The sequence below is a fragment of the Lepisosteus oculatus genome, chromosome 5 (assembly GCF_040954835.1).
Source record: "Lepisosteus oculatus isolate fLepOcu1 chromosome 5, fLepOcu1.hap2, whole genome shotgun sequence".
In the NCBI taxonomy this organism is placed as follows: Eukaryota; Metazoa; Chordata; class Actinopteri; order Semionotiformes; family Lepisosteidae; genus Lepisosteus; species Lepisosteus oculatus.
The window spans coordinates 43,383,589-43,401,458 of record NC_090700.1 but is presented as its reverse complement, the minus strand read 5'-3'; the positions used below and the strand labels follow the sequence as shown (position 1 = coordinate 43,401,458).

General features: G+C 42.4%; 1 protein-coding gene across 2 annotated transcripts in view; it reads left to right on the top strand.

Annotated features, from left to right (window-relative positions):
• The window catches only part of pde8a (phosphodiesterase 8A), a 72,297-nt gene that overhangs the window by 2,125 nt on the left and 52,302 nt on the right, over positions 1–17,870 (top strand). Inside the window, exon 1 of one of the 2 annotated variants that reach the window (XM_015343054.2) lies at positions 8,681–9,025. The exons of the other annotated variant lie outside the window; for it this stretch is intronic. Coding sequence (XP_015198540.1) covers positions 8,861–9,025 — 165 coding nt within the window. The 5' untranslated portion in view covers positions 8,681–8,860. Of the gene's footprint in view, positions 1–8,680; positions 9,026–17,870 lie in introns of those variants that run through there. 2 annotated transcript variants of the gene reach the window in all.

The window sequence follows — 17,870 nt, the reverse complement described above, 5'->3', positions numbered from 1 at the left end:
TCTGGGTTGGATTGACAGGGGACCATCTGTGTGGAGTCTGCAAGGTCCTCTCTATTCATGTGGCTGTTCACCAGGTGCTCCAGTATAATCCAGCCTTCTCAAAACACGATGGCAAGGCTCGCTGGCATTTCTAAATTGACCCTTTATGTGTGCCCACCCTGTCCCACCGGGGATGTGGGCACCATTTTAAGTACTGTTCTCACCAGTGCGTACACATGTGAAAGACTTCGGTGTAGTACATGCACTACGGATGTAGAGCCAATTGAAAAAAGAGATCTCTTCTCAGAACTGCAAGTTTGTATTTGTTGGAAGAGCCTGGATTTGTAACCAGATGGCACAACTGTCAGTTGCAATATGGAGAAAATGAAGAGCTTTGCAGCTCAAACAAACAAGTCTCCTTCATGGTTCTTGCTTCAGCAATGGATCTGTGTTCATTTATTTGATTTGGTGTTCATAGTCTAAAACAGTGCTTGTCAATCCCTGGTCCTGGGAGACTCCTGTGTCTGCTGGCTTCGACTGGGCACTTCATCATGTGTGCTAACTGGTGCCAGAAACTGATCTGTTAGCTGGTTTAGACTTTTTTCTGCACTCAATCCTTGGTTTAAATGCATTCTAATTACAGTGCATCATTTTTAATAACTTCAACACACTGAACTCCATGCAGTATCTCACCTCATGAAGATTTCAGGTCGGAATGTCACTGTGTGAGACAATCCCACAGTGAGTCAGTGTCTTTCATCCACCCATGCATTTTCTAACCACTTCATCCAGATCAAGGTCACGGGGGAGCTGGAGCCTATCCCAGCAAGCAACATGTGCAAGGCAGGGTACACCCTGGACAGGATACCAGTCCATTGCAGGGAACACACAGACACACAGTCACACCCGGGGCCAGTTTTCCCAGAAGCCATTTAACCCGCCAGTATGTCTTGGACTGTGAGAGGAAACCGGAGCGCCTGGAGGAAACCCACACGAACACATTGAGAACATACAAACTCCTCACAGATAGCACCCCAGGTCCGGAATTGAACCCGGCGCTAATTGGCAGCAATGCTAACCACTGTGCCGCCTGTTATTAATTGTTTATCCATAAATCCTCTTTTCCTGGTGAGGGTCGCGGTTGCAGCAGGCCGAGTAGATCTGCTCAGACTTCCCTGTGCCCAGCAACACATTCCAGCTCCTCCTGGGGGATCCCTAGGCCCTCCCAAGGCAGCCAAGAGATGTCACCCCCCCAGCGTGGCCTGGGTCTGCCACGGGGCCGGTGCCCAGTGGGACGAGCCCGGAACAGCTCCAGCGGAAGCCGACCGGGGGGCATCCTAATGAGATGCCCAGACCACCTCAGCTGGCTCCTCTTGATCTGGAGGAGCAGCGACTCTGCCCTGAGGCTCTCCCGGATTGCTGAGCTGCTCACCCTGACTGGCATTAAGTGTTTATCTGCTAGTACTTGTACCCGGCTGGGCATTTTTACTGCAGCACTCTCAGTGAAGTACCTGGCTCACAGGTGACACCTGCAAAATCCCCACCTGAGGATTTGATCCCCAGACCCTCAAGTCCAGAGCCACAGCAACCCTGCCTCCGGTCTGTGCCTGTGGCTACAGGCTTTCCTTGACCTGTAGTTCTGTGTTTCTCAGTCTGGAGAGCCCATTGTTTATCCCTGGCCAAGGGGGGTGGGCTGTACACTCTGCACTCTCCACTTTACACTGTGCGCTATGCATTCTGCACTGTACACTCTATACTGCACATTCTGCATTGTACACTCAACACTACACTTCCTTGGCAAGGTGCTGGGTCAAGGCTTTGTGGAATCAGAGGTTCTTTAGGTAGACCAATGTATTGCTGCAACTCATACCCAAGGATGCCTCTTCTGTTCAAATCCTTGCAAAGCGCTAATGTATTTTCAGAGCCCACATGTACAGTACATCATCCCCATGGGCTCCATGGCTGTAACATATACTAGTGGTGTGGTCTGGATTAGCTCGGATGGAGCTGATCTGGTTGACTTTGTGCTGTTTTCATGTGTGCCTGTGGAGAATTCTCACTACAAAGATCCTGCGTCTTCTGTGAGTTCATGCACTGGCTACATTCTACCCAGCGGCAGCAAAGGGTTTATGATTAGCAGCCTTTGTGAGAGAATTAGCGGTCCATTGTCATGTCGCCATGGGAATCCTTAAGTTTTATTGTTTCGGGGAAGAAAATGTAGGCCGGAAATATCTCTGCTTTGTTTTTTGTTGAGATGATGTAATAGGGTCAGATAGGTGGAGCCTAACTCTATTGGTACAAAACAAAATGATGATACTTTTTTAGGCTGAGAAAATGGCTGTTCTGTTTTAAATGGTAGTTTGCTGTTTTAAACACACCATAAAATAATGAGGTGGTTTTGATGCTTAATTAGGACTGTTGTCAAAGGACCTGTAAGCAATAAATCCATCTGTAAAAATGTTCATTTTCCAAGGTTGAAGACACACATTTATGACAGTTGTTAATGTTCCTGGGAGTCTATGGCATTGGAATGTGTCTGTTATTTTCCAACATCTGTTTATTGTGTGTTTTATATTTTTTTCACAGTTTTCATAATCATTAGACATTTAAAACCTGCTGGCTCTAAATAATAGATTGCAATTATATTTCAACATGACGTATTAAGTAACATTCAAAAGAGATTTGGATATTCTTTCTCTAATCAACACATCTAGATGTTTCACTGTTTCTCTAATAAATGCTAGATGTTGCACCAGAATACTGACAGGAAAGTTTGACTGTTTTCACAACTTCTGATCCCTGACATTTAACCACCCAAATACTGTGTGTCACATTCTGATATTAAGTGGCATCTTCTTTGACAACATAGAAGATTAATTTTAGTAGAAGACCGATTTTTATTTACTTAAATGTTTTCAAAAATGGAACAAGACAACACATTGCCTGCCTTGTTCATTGGCCGAGGGGCCCGCACACCACACTCAAGACAGACATAACTTTTCTTAACACTGTTGATGCCAGAACCTGGACATTCATTTTCTTCTACATCTGTCGAGTATGTGATTTGTGACAGCATCCGTATCTGCAGAGAGGATCACACCAGAAAGAGGAAAGAGGAAAGAGAAAGAAAGAGAACACAACGTTTCGGCCGTGGAGCCTTCTTCAGGTGTGAGAGAGACAGGGCAGTAGGCAAAGGTAATGTAGCGGGAGAACAAAGGCTGGGAGGGAGGAGGAGTGAGAGGCAGGAGCAGACATACGTCTTCCAGTTATGTGGGTATAAATTCTGAATAGGAGGAAAATGTACTCTCTGTAGAGTGCCTGGAATCGGTGTTGCTCAGAAAGCCTGTGCAGACGATGCCATGTGATTTTAAATGTACATTAAAACTATAGTGTAACTACGGTTTTACACATATTGCCAAAATATCCACACAAATAAATCCTGTGGTTTGATGGTGAGAGACCATCTTAACCTTTTCTCTTCTAAACATATTTCAATTTTTCTGCTGTTTTTTTCCTTTTTGGCAAGCACGCTGACCTTCTAACTTATTTGAAAAGGTCGCTTGAAGACATGAGTTGATGCTATATTTATTTTTGTTGGTAGTCACAGAAACAGAACATGTGAAAATGTGACCTTGTGTGCAACAATGATCTGAAAATGTACACAACAGCTTTGTCCGAGATGACAGCTCAGTATAAATACCTCGACAAAATGTTTCTCAGGAAGTCCTCTCTTTCATGTTGTGCTACACCCTTCATCCGTACAAAAACTGCACAAAGTAATTACTGGAGAACCTGACAGTGATTTGCTGTTTTAGTTTAAAAGGTGTAGGTCAGTGCTTGGCTGGGTGTAAGGGACAGCTCTAGCTGTCAAGCCAGCGTATCACAATGTCTTGCACCTATGACAATTACAGTATCAGCAGTCATGTAAGTGTTGGGCTTCAGTATTTACAAGTGGTAGCAGCGTTTCTCTCTGCGGCAGGAATGCTGATACCTTATGTGATATGGTGGGTTTTACTGATAGTTTGAAAACAAATTATTCCAGGCATGATAGGCAAACTGTATTTTTGCAAAGGAACAAGTAAAGGTTTATTCCATCCTGAAAAGAGAAGTCTTCTCTTTTCAGCATGGAATAAATCTTTACTTGTTCCTTTGCAGCCTAGGCATGCTGATGCAGCTACAAACTTACACTGTATTAAAAAAAATATATCAGTAAAACTTTATTTGAATATTGCTGCATAATGGTTTCATAATCCCTTCATGCGTGCTACACAAGATGTTATGATCACATGAATAGTACTGGACATTGGAAATGACATAACGTGTGGATAAGAGGTCATGACATTTGTTTTAGCGTAATGTGTAGTGCTCAGTATGCTGCTATGCTAGAATTAATGTCATCAGGTCATTTGTGCATGTCCCTTTAAAGCATTATGCCTGTGATCACAATGTCTTTTGTAGCAGTATGAAGGGATTATGAAGGCATCATGCAGTAACTATCAAATGAAGGACATATCTTGGGCACCTCCGAACAAAAATGGGTTGCAAAGGATTTGGCATTATCTTCCATCCTTCACCCTAACTTTCAGTCCACACAGAAAAGAAATTCTAGTGCTCAGATTCTTTAGACTTTTGCTATATAGTTCTCTGTTGTGGAGCATGCTCACAGATCTGTCTAGATCTGCATTCAACAAACGTCGCTGAAGACAACCTCCCAGACATCCCATCAGCCTTGAGTGAGAGCAGAAAAGACAACTCTGACAACTGGGAATGGAACAAAGGTTTAAGGTCAAGGACATAGCTATGTGCAAGGAAATGTTTTCCACTTCCTCTGCCTTGGTTTGTAAGCGGCATGATTTCTTCAGAAGATGACCCAGAAAAAGCTTTTTGCTTTAGTTCTCTCCGGTTTTCGACCAGTCTCAGAGGTGGGCAGACGCCATGATTAACCTGTTGTGCAACGTTCCTGGGATCAGCCGACCCAGCTCCCGGCTGTGAGAGATAGGTCATATCTCATTGACTTTGCCGCAGGAATGGATTGCTAAATTGGATTACTCAGACGTTTCTTGGCAAACACGGGTTGACTAGCATTCTGATTTTGAAAGTCACTTCGCTGGCGCTTTTATCCCAGGTGGCTTACTGTACAGTGAGTAGGAGGTGATCCGTTCCTCTACTGAGACACTAAACCAAGGCCCTACTTACCATTAATTCGATTATTAATATTAACATTAGGGCGGCACTGCGGAGCAGTGGTTAGCCTTGCTGCCTCGCAGCGATGAGGCCCTGGGTTCAATTCCTGGGGTGCTGTCTGTGTGGAGTTTGTATGTTCTCCCTGTGTTCGCATGGGATTCCTCCGGGCGCTCCACAGTTCAGACGAATGCTGCTAGGGGAATTGGTTTTGAGGAAAATTGGCCTTGGTGGGAGTAGGAGTGTGTTTGTGTCTGTGTCTGTGTGGACTTGCGTCTTGTCCAGGATTTACCCTGGTTTGCACCCATTGCTTGCTGAGATTCGACCTTAAATTGGATGAAGAGGCTGAAAAATGGATGGAGAGAGAATATTAGTATTAAATATTCAGATCCCAAGGCTTCTTCATATATTCCACTGTGAAGTTGCACAATCTGACCATCCACAAGTCTCTCCTTAACTCACTGGGTGAAGCAGTTTCTCACTCTACTCCTCCCCCTGATCTGCCTTGCGGGGGGCAGTGCTTCAGTGGGGTCCCCTGCTATACCAGTAGCACGTTGCGATCTTTAGGGTAGAAAAGTGCAACATCAATCCGAACGGGCAGTTAACTGCGTCGCAGTGATGCGGTTTTACAGGGGGGTTCGGGGTGCTGCTAAGAGAGGCACAAGCAGTCAGTGGCAGAGCCAGAGCCAGAGCCAGGGCCAGTCCAGGAAAACAAATCTTTCCTTTCACCCCTGGGCCCCGAAAACAGACCACACGCAGGGTTTTTAAAAACAAAGGGTCCTGGTGCTACCTAAATATCAGCACGTACAGTATGTAAAATATATACGTACTGTAGTTATATACAATTTATTGTAAGGTACATTGCTAAAAAACATATATAGGAATAGAGTTAAGCTGGATTTTTGAAAGCGCGTTCTAACATTAAAAATTGTCTTGCATTAGCGAACTGAAACTCAGTGAGAACGATATGGAAAACCCCTGGACCAACACAGTCATTCATTCCCAGTAAACCCAGTGAAGACAGGAATGTGTGAGCAGATTCGGGAGCCCATTTCACAACGTGCCGGCTTCTCAGGGCCTGCACTGACGTACAGTCTTTGGTCTGGACAATATGACTTGCAGGGAATTGTTTTCACAAAATCAAACCAACCTTTGCACTGAAGCTACATTTTCTGTGTGCAAGTGTGCTGAACACATTCATGTTTAGAGCTCCAGAACCACCCGACCTAAGAGCTCTCTTGCAGGTAATCTAAGCAGTAGATACACTCTCAGCTAGTTTGATTGAAAACATACTGTACATGATGTGTGGTTTGTTGTTAGTGTACGCAGGGTTTGTAATTTCATCATCTGGCCTTCTCTCCCAACACTCTTTGTTTACCAAAGATGCGGAAAGATGCGGACTTGTCTTGATTTGAAGTGCGTCATCCATTCATGTAACAATGCTTATGTAATTAGTACAGTGACTTGAGTTGGCACAACCTGTTTGTAGTTTATTCTATCAAAAGCTAACATTCTGACAGAGAAAAAACATGGGCTTTTCATCTTTTGGTATACATATGCTATCAGCATAGTTTATTTTTCCCATGAAAATAAGCCCAGTTTGTCCTGGACATAATTTAATTTTATTGTCACTCTCAAGGTGAAAAGATTTTAATCTAAAAAACTAGTGTTGAGAAAGTGTTTTTTGAGAGACTAATTAACATTCAGCACTACTTAGGCTAGACAAAGTAATGAGTAGAATCCCATGCATTTGGTTAACTTTTCATCCTGAAGTTCTTTATATATACTGGGGGACCCTGCTCATTCAGCACTGAAGGGCAGCAGATCAGGTGGAGGAGAGTGAGACAGTTTCTCCAGTAGTGTCAAGAGAAGCCAGACTGTACAAGCCCAGAGTGGAGTTCATCTAGGACACCTGGGTTAACAACGTCAGTCTTACGAAACGTTGTGCGATAAAGCTCGTGTTTTACCAGCCAGAAAGGATCATGTTTAGTAACTCGCATGAAGAAATGAATGAAAACAAACGCGCATAGTTGGTAATTCCCTGGACCCACTGCAGCCCTACAAAAAGAGAGGACAGCTGTATCTTTCACGCAGTTTTGTTTTTCTGAGGGGCTGGTTTCAGTTATTGGTTCTATATGGGCCTTTTCCAGTTCTATTATACCAGCTGACGGATACGCAAGACACACGGGGAATTCGCAAATGGTTAGAAGTTCTTGAATTCCAGTCTCTGTTCGTGGCAGCGAAACGGAGCAGCGCCTAGCCCACGAAAGCAGGGGAGTCACCTCGCTGATTCGGTCGGAAAAGGAGCAGTATTTTCCTCCCCGGTCGGCGCGTGAAATGAGTCACTCCTCTCGTGCTGCCTGGGCTCGCGCAGCGCGTGTTTAAAGTTCCCTCGGAAAGCCGGGTCCACCCCGCCGCGCGCAAGCTGCCGCTGATTAGCCCGGCTCGGCTCATTTGCATTAACGTCAGTAAAGGCTGGAGGTCAGGCCTTGCGGGTGCTTTTATTGGATCTGCTGCTGTCAAGCAGTGCTGAAGAATTGGAAGGGCAAACGCTAGAAAGGCAGAGAAAGACTAACAGAAAAAAAACCGTAGCATTTCGTGGCTGTTTCGTTTCTTCTGCTTAAATTGATAAATAAAATTTACACCGGCCTGCCTTTTCCCCTCCTGCAATTTGCAACTTTAAAAGAATTCCGAGCACTCCGGCTTTTATTTTGCGTGCGATTGTATTTATTCAGAGGAGGTAGCACAGGATAATTTGACAGCCTTTGCATCTTTTTAAAAAAAAAAAACATGGTGGGCCTTTGATATACTGTAATCCTTTTAGTCCTGTTTTTGTTTCGGGAAAATGTGTTGAAAAATCACGGGAGTTTGGATACGGAAGACCTGCAAGCAAGAGGCTATCTTGTGTAATTGGCATTTTGTGGCATTTGAATGGAATGTTTGGTAGGGACTAATACGGTTTTTTTTTTAAATCTTCAAATCAGATCGGCAGCCAAGCGTAACGCCGTGAATCTCCGAAAGCGTTAGAATGGGACCGAAGCGGACCAAACTGTGATAAGAGCAGGTCTGTGCCTTGTGCCTTGAACCGAGGGGACAACCAGATCGTTAGGGGAAAAAAACAAGGCAAAACGATTAGTTTTTGGTTTTTTTTAAATAGTTTTTCGTCTCTTTTGGGGTGTGGAGGAGCTCAACAGCAACAGGCTTGGACCAGTAATGGATAGATAAATCCCCTGGATTGGAGAGGACTCCTTGTTTTATTGTGGAAGACTGGAAAACTTTTTTTTTTTATAAAAAAGAGGGAGTAAACGGCGTTGTGGTAGGAAGACGGAGGGGAGAGTGCAGAAATGAAATGCGTATTGAATTGAGCTGCCGACTCCGAAAAACTTGAGCGCTTCTGGGATGCGTGCATTTTCAAAAGAAACCTGTCTTTGCGAGAAAAAATATTATTTACTTCATGTAAAAGGCAAAAGGGAAACCTATTTCCTGGTTGGGGGGTGGGAGGGTGGGGGGAGGAAGATATATAATTATTCATGGTGTAGGTGAGGGAAGTGGGAGAAAGCGTTTTGCCTTGGAAGATTTAAGAGAGAGGAATAAGACAGCTCCGAGGTATCCAAGGCAAAAGAGAGAGAGAGTGGGGCAAAAACACAGCCTTGTGAATCACAAGAAGAAACAAAGTCTTTGGTAAGAGTGGCGTCGAAGCATGGGCTGTGCTTCAAGCATCCATATCGCGGATAGCAGGGTGGTCTATCACAGTGGAAAAGAGTCTGAGGATTCTCACTCGCCGCTCCAGACCAACGCCGCTCAGCTGCAAGGAAACCCTGCCCTGGGCTTGCCCCCCAAACCTACCGACACATCTAGCTACAAGGTGAGGACCGCTGCCCCCGAGAGCGAGCTCTCTGAGCACGGACTCAGTTCGGAGTCCACGGATCAACCGGGCAATGGCGCTAAAAGGAAAAGCAGTTCAATACCAGATCAATAATCTATGTATCGTAGCTGATCAGAAACAAATCCCGTGGATGCGCGTTTCGGCAGCATCGTTCCCGTTCTAGACTTATATTAAGTATTGGAAAATAAGAGCGCCCCTACCACAACCGTTATGTATAGGTAGTCTGGTTGAATTGCTTCCCTTGAGATGACATGGTAACAACACGTCTTTAAAGTGCGAAGCAATATTTTACCTCCTTTGTGTGACACCTCTTGTGCGCCGAATTGCATGCCTGTTTTAAAGTCTTAGCTGCTTGGAGGTTTTGAAATGATTTTTTAATGTGTGTGCATCTTAGGTTTTGAAATAACGGTTTATTAGCCGAGTCCAGCTTAAACCTCCTTTCTCTACCTCTTGTAGTAAAAGTGGCCTTAGGTAGTCTGAAAGGTGACTTTTGCGTAGTCATGGAAACCTTACTACCGTTAGGATCCAGTGTACTGTAGGAAGTGAAAAGGAGTCGGTGTCTTATGAAATAGGAGAGACTCTTGTCTCCCGGAGCTGTGTTGCTCTCGGGAACGCTTTAAGGTTACAGAACATTTTTTATCTTTACATATGAGTTGTTGCCTTTTTCACGTTGCGGAATGTTCGTCCCTTTTATGTTGGCGAACGGGCTGAGACTCTGCTGTTGGAAACGAGAGTCTATGCGCGACTGAATCTTACCGTAGGGTTGTATGACTTTCGGATGCACATCGTTGTGATCTCCATTTTTAACTCGCTCCGTTTAATTCATAAAATGTCAAAGTAATACATGCGCCTAATAAGTTGTGTGTTGAAAGCTCTATAGGGTGACCAACATCTCCTTTTTATTTTTTTATTTAAATTTAGTCTCGTCCCTGAAATCAGTGGCCCCCAAAGCGTCAAAATATTGTCACGCCTGTATCATAATGTACTAATAATATCCACTAAGGATGGGGAAATAAGGCGGGAATCACAATCTTAAAGACACCAAACTAAACTACCATACAGCTTCTGCAAACGTTTCTGATTCTTGACATTTGGGTTTGGGAGAGGAGTTAAGTTACTCCCAATAAAATACCTGTTTGCGATGGGAACGCTCAATACTCTATGACGGGGACATTTGTCAAGAGTATTGAGCGTAAAATGGCCACTTAAAGAATAAATGATCAGTTCCCATGAATCTGTCAGTCTCAAAAGACATGTTTCACTGTACTCGCATTTAAAAAAAGAGATATGTCTAAGTGAACATGTGTTGTCTATCTGGATAGTTAATGTAGATTACATAAATATAGTAAGTCATTTATCTGATGATAATCTCAAAATATGTCAACTGAACTATTCACTCCAAAGAAACTGACTTCTCCTGTGTTTCAGAAGTAAAGTCAAAATCAGACCAGCTCCTTCTGAAACGTGAGCAGAAGTGCAGTACACTACAGTATATACAATATTCAGTACAAATTAATAAACTATTGAGGCGTGGTTTGGAACCGAGCATATGGATTTTACTGTGTGGTCAGCACTTCCCATCCATGAATGGTGTAGATTTAACCATCAGCATCACACATTTATATATGTGAGACATGAAGGGTTGTTATTATTGTGTTGCTTGATTTTTGTGTGAAGCCAACTCTTACCGTATTGTGCTGTGCTGGGCAGAGTACAGCTTACGTCACTCCTTGTCCTTTTGTCCTGTTGACGTCACGGTGGTGCCTTTGTGACTTTAGCGACTCGCGCGGAGAAAGGATGATGGCGTTACGCGATTTGTCAGTTAATTGTGGGGCTGTTTTGCTCCGGCGTAATTATGACAAATAGAAACTGAACACCTTCTGAACAGTTGAAAAAGACTTGCTTTGAATTCTGCTCCGTGTGATCTGTTTTTCCATAATTTAAATTTCAGTCCACACCATTATCTCAAGCATGTGCAATGATCATGAAGTGCAATTACAAAAAAGCAGTAAAAACCGGTACTTCTTTAACAATCGAACTATTAATGATCTTTGAAACTGGTCTAGTATCCAGTTCACCGGTTCCGGCCCCCTTCCAACGACGAGTGCTTGAATAGTTGGGGATGTTTCTGTCAGTAGAAAACAGGAAAAATCGCCTTTCCTTTTTAAAATAATAGCAGATCTCTTGACCGTGTGTATAAGAGATATGTTATAAGAGAATTACCTTAGTTTTTGAACCCAGAACAAAGCCCCGGGGTGAGATTTCACATGTTGGAAAGAAACCCGGTTTTTACTATGTGGGCAATTTTGCGCGTGTAGTGTTTTAGGCTTACCAAACTGACCCTTGGTGCCTTTGACCGTTATCCAAAATTATTTCATTTCGAAGGTGAGCTGTTTTCTTGTCGTGGGGACAGGTACTGGGTGATTTTAAAGATTTCAGTCAAGGTGTCTTCAAACATGCCGGAGGGTGAAGAGATTGTTACAAATGTGATACGGTCAGTGTTTAGTTACCTCACACACCTCTTCAGACGTTTTCAGAATGAGCAGCCTGGTTATCATTACATTCTACAAAAAAATCAGTTATTTTCATGTAATTATCTTGTTATTTTTCACTCGGGATCTAGGTTTTCACTGTGCGCCTGTGTGTGAAATCAATCGTGCTCCCACAAGCGTTCACAAGCACCGTGATCTTTCTGTCATTGCTCGGAAAACAGATAGGAGACTTGGAAATCTGTTTTATTTTATGTTCTAGATGGAAGTAAACGCATTCCAAAGTGGTCAAGGCCCCATTTGTCGTCATAAGTGTACTGGATTGGGTTTAACAGGTGTGATTGCAGTGCTATCTCAGATTTTGCGTTCCTCGGTGATAAAAGGCTCCAGAAGTAAGCAATTTTGTATGTTACGTTTGACTTGCAGCGCATGTTCATCAAATCTACGTCAGGTTCTGTCAGAAATAATCTGTATCAGTTTTAACTCACATTTTGCAACACCCTGTATATATTTACACATAGGCAAATATATTCCTTTTCTGCATACATTTGTTAAAAACCATAGTGTCGTAAAGAGTGGCGCGTTTAATCGGCATAAAGGTGTATGATGGTCGGTGGAAGGTATTGTTGAAAGTTTCTTTTGCATAGGGACAATTTCCTTTCCTTAATCCATCCACACGTTAGCAGAAAGCCCCCCTTTCCCGATGAAGGCTGGGATTGTGCAGAGTTTGACACGGGAATCTCGGGACCGTGGAACTGCAATTATATATAGTTTAAACTCCATTTTGAGACACGGTTTCGTTTGTTTTTTTCATAAACATGTACTTCGATGTCAAAGTTCTTTTACAACCAGACAATAAGCGATTGTGTTCTCCCTTGTTGCTGATAGCTTGATTTTGCGATTGTCATGAAGCGATATCTGGGATTAGTGTATCCTTGGTGTGATCATGCAAGTGCATGTCAGAAATAAATATGAGCAGTGGAAGAACGTTTCTGTTGATGTCACTCAACATGTGAGGGAGAACCCCAGTACCTTTAAGTTTTATATCTCATGAAACAGCATAAAGCTTCAAATATCGTATAGAGTGTCTATGGTAAATATGACATTTTACTACACGTTATACACTCCCAGTACTAAATAGTATAGCATGAGAAAAGATTAAGTTTCCATCTCGTCGCACTATGCCTGATTAAGATACATTTTTTTTTCAAGACAGAAAAGTGTATACTATCAGCTTTATAGGGGTAATTCTAAGCTTTTCCTTGTAAGAGTTTTCACCATTATGTTTCAGCAAGTTACATCAGTCCAATGGAGTATAATGAGGTAAGAATTTATACTGAACTGATTGAATGAAAATGAATAGTGTTGATAGTTCTAATTTTCCTCTTTTTGGGCATAAGAAATCAATTGTTTTTTTTAAAGACAACTTTAAACAGTTGTCTGCTCATTTTCAATTCTGATGTAGAAGCAGCTGGCCAATTGGTGTTAATGCAGTCCAGTAAGCACAAAAGATAAAAGTTGAAAGAAATGGACAGGCCAGTTCTCTGTAAAAAGTGATTATCAGCTACGAGGCTTGTATCAGTGGAGAAAACAGAATTTAATGTTATTTTTCTAGCCATGATTGATCTTTAATACTTTTTGACAGAACCGGAATACAAGCCTATAATGTGCTTTGGAAGCATTGGAGTTGGTCTCTCCCCATTGCGAAAGAATCTAAACCCCCCCCAGATTATGGTGCTTCAGATCATGTAGTTTAAATTTGATCTCAGAGTGCATCAGAAGAATTTGTTACTTGGTGTCACTAGCCAGATAAGTTTATCGCTGCACTGCAAACCAAATTCTAGTCAGAAGAGTTCAAACCCAGGCTGTTACAAAGTAAGGATCTGTGTATGTGGTATTTGTACTTTTAGAGACCTAATCATGGTGAATTCAAAAGACATGTCTGTCATGAAACAGTTCCAGAATTTGGCTCTTTTTTTGGACTTTCTGTGCCGTACATTATTTTTAGAACTCAGAATTGGAGTGTTAGAAAACTCATATTACAACTCATATTAGCCTCCACTGGGCCCCTGTAGTCCAAGCCTTTATTCCTCCGAAGCCTGTGCTTGAATTATGATTTTTGCCCTCTTTCTGAAAAAAGGATAATTTTGTAAGTCCCTGTCCTTAAACCTAAACCTACAAGAATGGTGTAGCTCTATTGTGTATTGCAGTGTGATTTGTGTTTCCTTACCAATCCCAAATAGAATGAGCACGGACAGACACGGGAGTTGTATCTCCTAGACCACATTGCTTTGTTTTAGCTAAAAGCCTTTTGCTGCATCCTGGTAAATGGGTACAGATCAAGTCTTCATTTTCGTGACACAGCACCCGCCAAAGTGCTTTTGCAGTATAAGGAATGAATGCCAAAGCTTTTATACAAGTTCCATTATACAATAGTTTTAAACTTTCAGTTTAAATGTGGAGATTTAATGGGGTTTTTTTCTCTGTCAAGGTCAGTAGTCATTTGCGTTTCAGACGTATGGTTTTCACATCCACAAACGAGAAGACGCCTGGGATAGAGATGCAAAATGCCGAAGTAGTTTGGTTTTATGTGACTGTGTTGCAACACGGTTGTGGTTTGGTCAATATTATTTAGACATATCGATTTGAAGTGGAAAAAATGCTGTAGACATTTGTGCTGAATGGAACTGGTGTGCCTTGCGTGTGGTGTGAGCATTAACTGTTCTGAGGCTGCTGAAATGTGGCCATTTAGAAATCCAGAGTGTTTTTTAATGATGTTTCCTTTCACTGTAATTAAAAGGGACAGCATATATTTAAGCCCCCTTTCCTCATAATTTTCACTCCAGCGTCTCTAGCAGGGATTTTGGAGTTTACTTCCATTACAGTTTCATGAATTGCGTTTCTGCTTCTGTTCATGTCTGGCTACATGCTGAGATGCGAAGTGGGATCTGTTGTTTTTTCATTTTAGTTGTTACCATGCAGATTAAATAGGAATAAATGTACAACTTTGCATTTCTGTTTAGATAATACAGTAATAAAGTTACAAATCAGGTAAATGTGCATGAAAGTGGTTTTACATTTGTGAAACTATAATGTATCTAAATTTTGCACACCTAGATAGACTATACTTAAAAGGATAGGTAGAAAAATCTTTATTTTTTAAGTATGATACTGTATGTAGTTAAATTATCGCTGTTGTTTGGCCTTTCAGTCTGCTTGAACTAAAACTGATATCCAAAGCTTTTGCACACTTTATAGAGAAAGAGGAAATTGCATTATTTTGATCAAAAGCCCTTTTTAGTAGTTTAATTTCTGCTTTTCTAATGAAGTGGGAAAACAAAGCAAGACACAAGAACCCAGGCGGCTCTCAGAACTTGAGCAGATTCTGCATGGAGAACCAGTAAAATGCACCAGTAAAATCTTTCTATTATCTGATGTGGTCATACCATATGTGTAAAATAACGTGTTTTTTTCTGTCTTTGCGGGGATGAAAGGGAGGTTGATTATAACATGCCCCGTGTATGTACAGTATGTGTGTGATACGCTGCAGGCTGCATGGGCCATTCTGTCAAGCTGAATGTTCTGGCGAAATGTCAACAACAAGATTAGCGAAAAGTCACTCTGACATATCCAGCTCCTCACTGAGGCAGTCAGCCTGACGTTGACTTTGTTACTGTAGGGGGGCTATTTTGGTAATTACAGAGCTGGCTGCTGGGAGGGAGAAATGGTGGCACACTCTTCTGCGGTGTTGCTGGTGTCGGGTATGCAGAGACTTCGGGTTTGGTGCCTACAGGGAGTTTCTCCGGCCGCAATGCCCTTGTGCAACTAGTTGAGATCTTGTGCATGGGAAACAACCCTGTCAGGCAAGGAGCGGGAGCTGTTTCTCCTCCTGGCTTGTTTCTGCCATGTGCCGTTCTGTGTGAAGCACAAAGCGAAAAGAATGAAAAACGGATCTCCTTCTTGTAGTAGCACACACTTAGTAGCAGCCTCTCGTTAAGGTTTGTTGTGCTCCATTTTGAGCAGTTCTGGGAGCTCAGCTTCATCCACATTCAGGCATGATAAAGGCCTCTTGATCCCAGAACTGAACAGCAACCTAAACCACAGCTGATCTTTTTCTGGTACCAAAAGCTTACGGTTTGACACTTTCTGGGAAGTGTTATGTGATGATGATAACACAATATTTGAAAACCCAATGAATGGCTGAAAGTACAGTATACACCCTGCTGCTGTTGCATAATGTTTTTGTGGGTGCTGTATTATTGAATTTCAAAGAGGACTTTTTGAAAACGATGTTTGGGCAGCTCAAAGGAAATTGGCCTAATTTTATTTGGTTACAGATTTGTGGTTCATGGTGTTTTGACAGATTTTATGAATGAGTGTTTATTGTTCTTTAAAAGTGGTAGTATTATTTATCACGCATTCCACCAGTCTCATGCATTTGTATAGCATTTCCGTTCCACTGGATCCCCAAATGCTTCACAAATATGGGACCCACTTCATCCACCACTAAAGTCGAGCATCCAGCTGGGACACATCATTGTGAGCCAGCAGCCCCATTACACAGCAGATCAAGAGGACAAGTAAGAAATAAATGCAACAATTGAATTCAGAGAGAATATTTCAGTAGGACAAGTTGTACAAGCCCATAGTGATGTCTAGCTGGAACAATGTAGGTCACACTCTTGCAAGCAGTGCCATGGGGTCTTTAATGAACAAGCAGTTCATTCATAAACCTTGGTTTCATGTCTTTTCCTCATACAGTACAGCATCCTGTATTACTATACTGATTTGCATTTGGTGGTATTTGCATGTCTCATCTGTAGGGAAGAGTGGCATCTACGGGTCCACCATTGCTACCTTAAGCGACTCAGAGCTCTCATTTCCCAGTACCGATCACTTAACCCCTGAGATCGAACACAATCCGACTACCAGGTGAAAAAGCTGTAAATACATCCATTTTTGTCTTGTGTGTTTTGTGATACTTAAGATATTTTTTTTCCACGTTTGTTGAATTGTTTTCATCAGTAAATTCTGATAGTATTTTAATTTTCCTGTTAATAAGAGAAGGCCATTGAAATCGGTGATGATGTCATCCTCAGCAGTATGGCTGGGTACTTTGTTCCAGACTCTCAGAACCTTGTGTGAAGAAGTGCCTCCTGTTTTTGGTTCTAAATGTGTGTCCCAGTAGTTTCCACCTGTGTCCACTGGATCATGTTTCGCTGCTGATTCTCATAAAGCCCATTGGGTTGACAGTACCTTTAAGGATTTTGAATACTTGAATTAGATCCCCTGATAGTCTTCTCTGTTTGAGACATAAAGACTTTTTAGCCTGTCATTGTAGGACATTCCTTTGAGCCTGGGAATGTGGCTGCTCTTCTCTGGACTAATTCCAGTAGAGCGTTCTTTTTTAACATGTTGACCACAATTGCACACATTACTGTGCCTCAGAGGTACTGTTAGCTACATCAAAGCAGGTAGCGTTCCTCTTGTCACGTTTGTCTTATTCTGGTCATGGGCGATGTGGAGTGTACAGAGTTAGTATATGGGTGATTCCTAGTCCTGGGGGGTGGACTGACCAGTTGTTTCTTTGCACGCGTTAAAATGTTAACAGTAAGCTTGGATTTGTTACAGTTCAGACAACATAAGAAGTCTGAAGAAGTTTCTTCTTAGAATCTGTTTGCTTGCTGAATACTAGACTACTGGCTTTCACTGGGGCCGTTGAATGCAAACGGGACTTTCCAAGCAGTCCGGTTCTTGTTCAGTGTAAAGCAAGTGTCCCAGGCCAGCCACTGCCCTTCTCTCCCGGAAGCAGTCACATGCTTACCGTCCTACTATCAGCTCCGATGGGTTGTAGAGGCTGGAGTTCCGCGGGCCAGTGTAACAGTAAGGCACAGTTCAGGCCTGCCCTCAGTTTGCAGTAGTAAACAGCAGTGTATCAGCTTCTGATTGTAATGGGGTGGAGGTTTTCACTTTGAGGAGCAAATATTTTCTCTGTACAAAACAGAATCTGTGACCGCTTTTTTTTTTCGTTTGATCCCTGCCGTTTAAAATGTTTTGAATCTCGGGTGGCTTTCATATTGTATTCCGTAGCCTTTATTTATTTTATGCGAAATCCGTTTTTCAAAATGAGGTGCCAAATGAAATTTTTGTGCTTTTCCTAAGAAGCTTTTAAATTTTGGATTTTTGTTGGATTGTGTCTGCTCTTGGTTTACGTACCTGGTACGTCTGTAGTATTTGAAACATTAGTTGCTCACAGAAAGCTGTTCTCGCTGAATGTTTCTGTTTTCTGCTCTTGCAATAAGGGTGGCAATGGACAGAAGAGACTGAAATGGTGT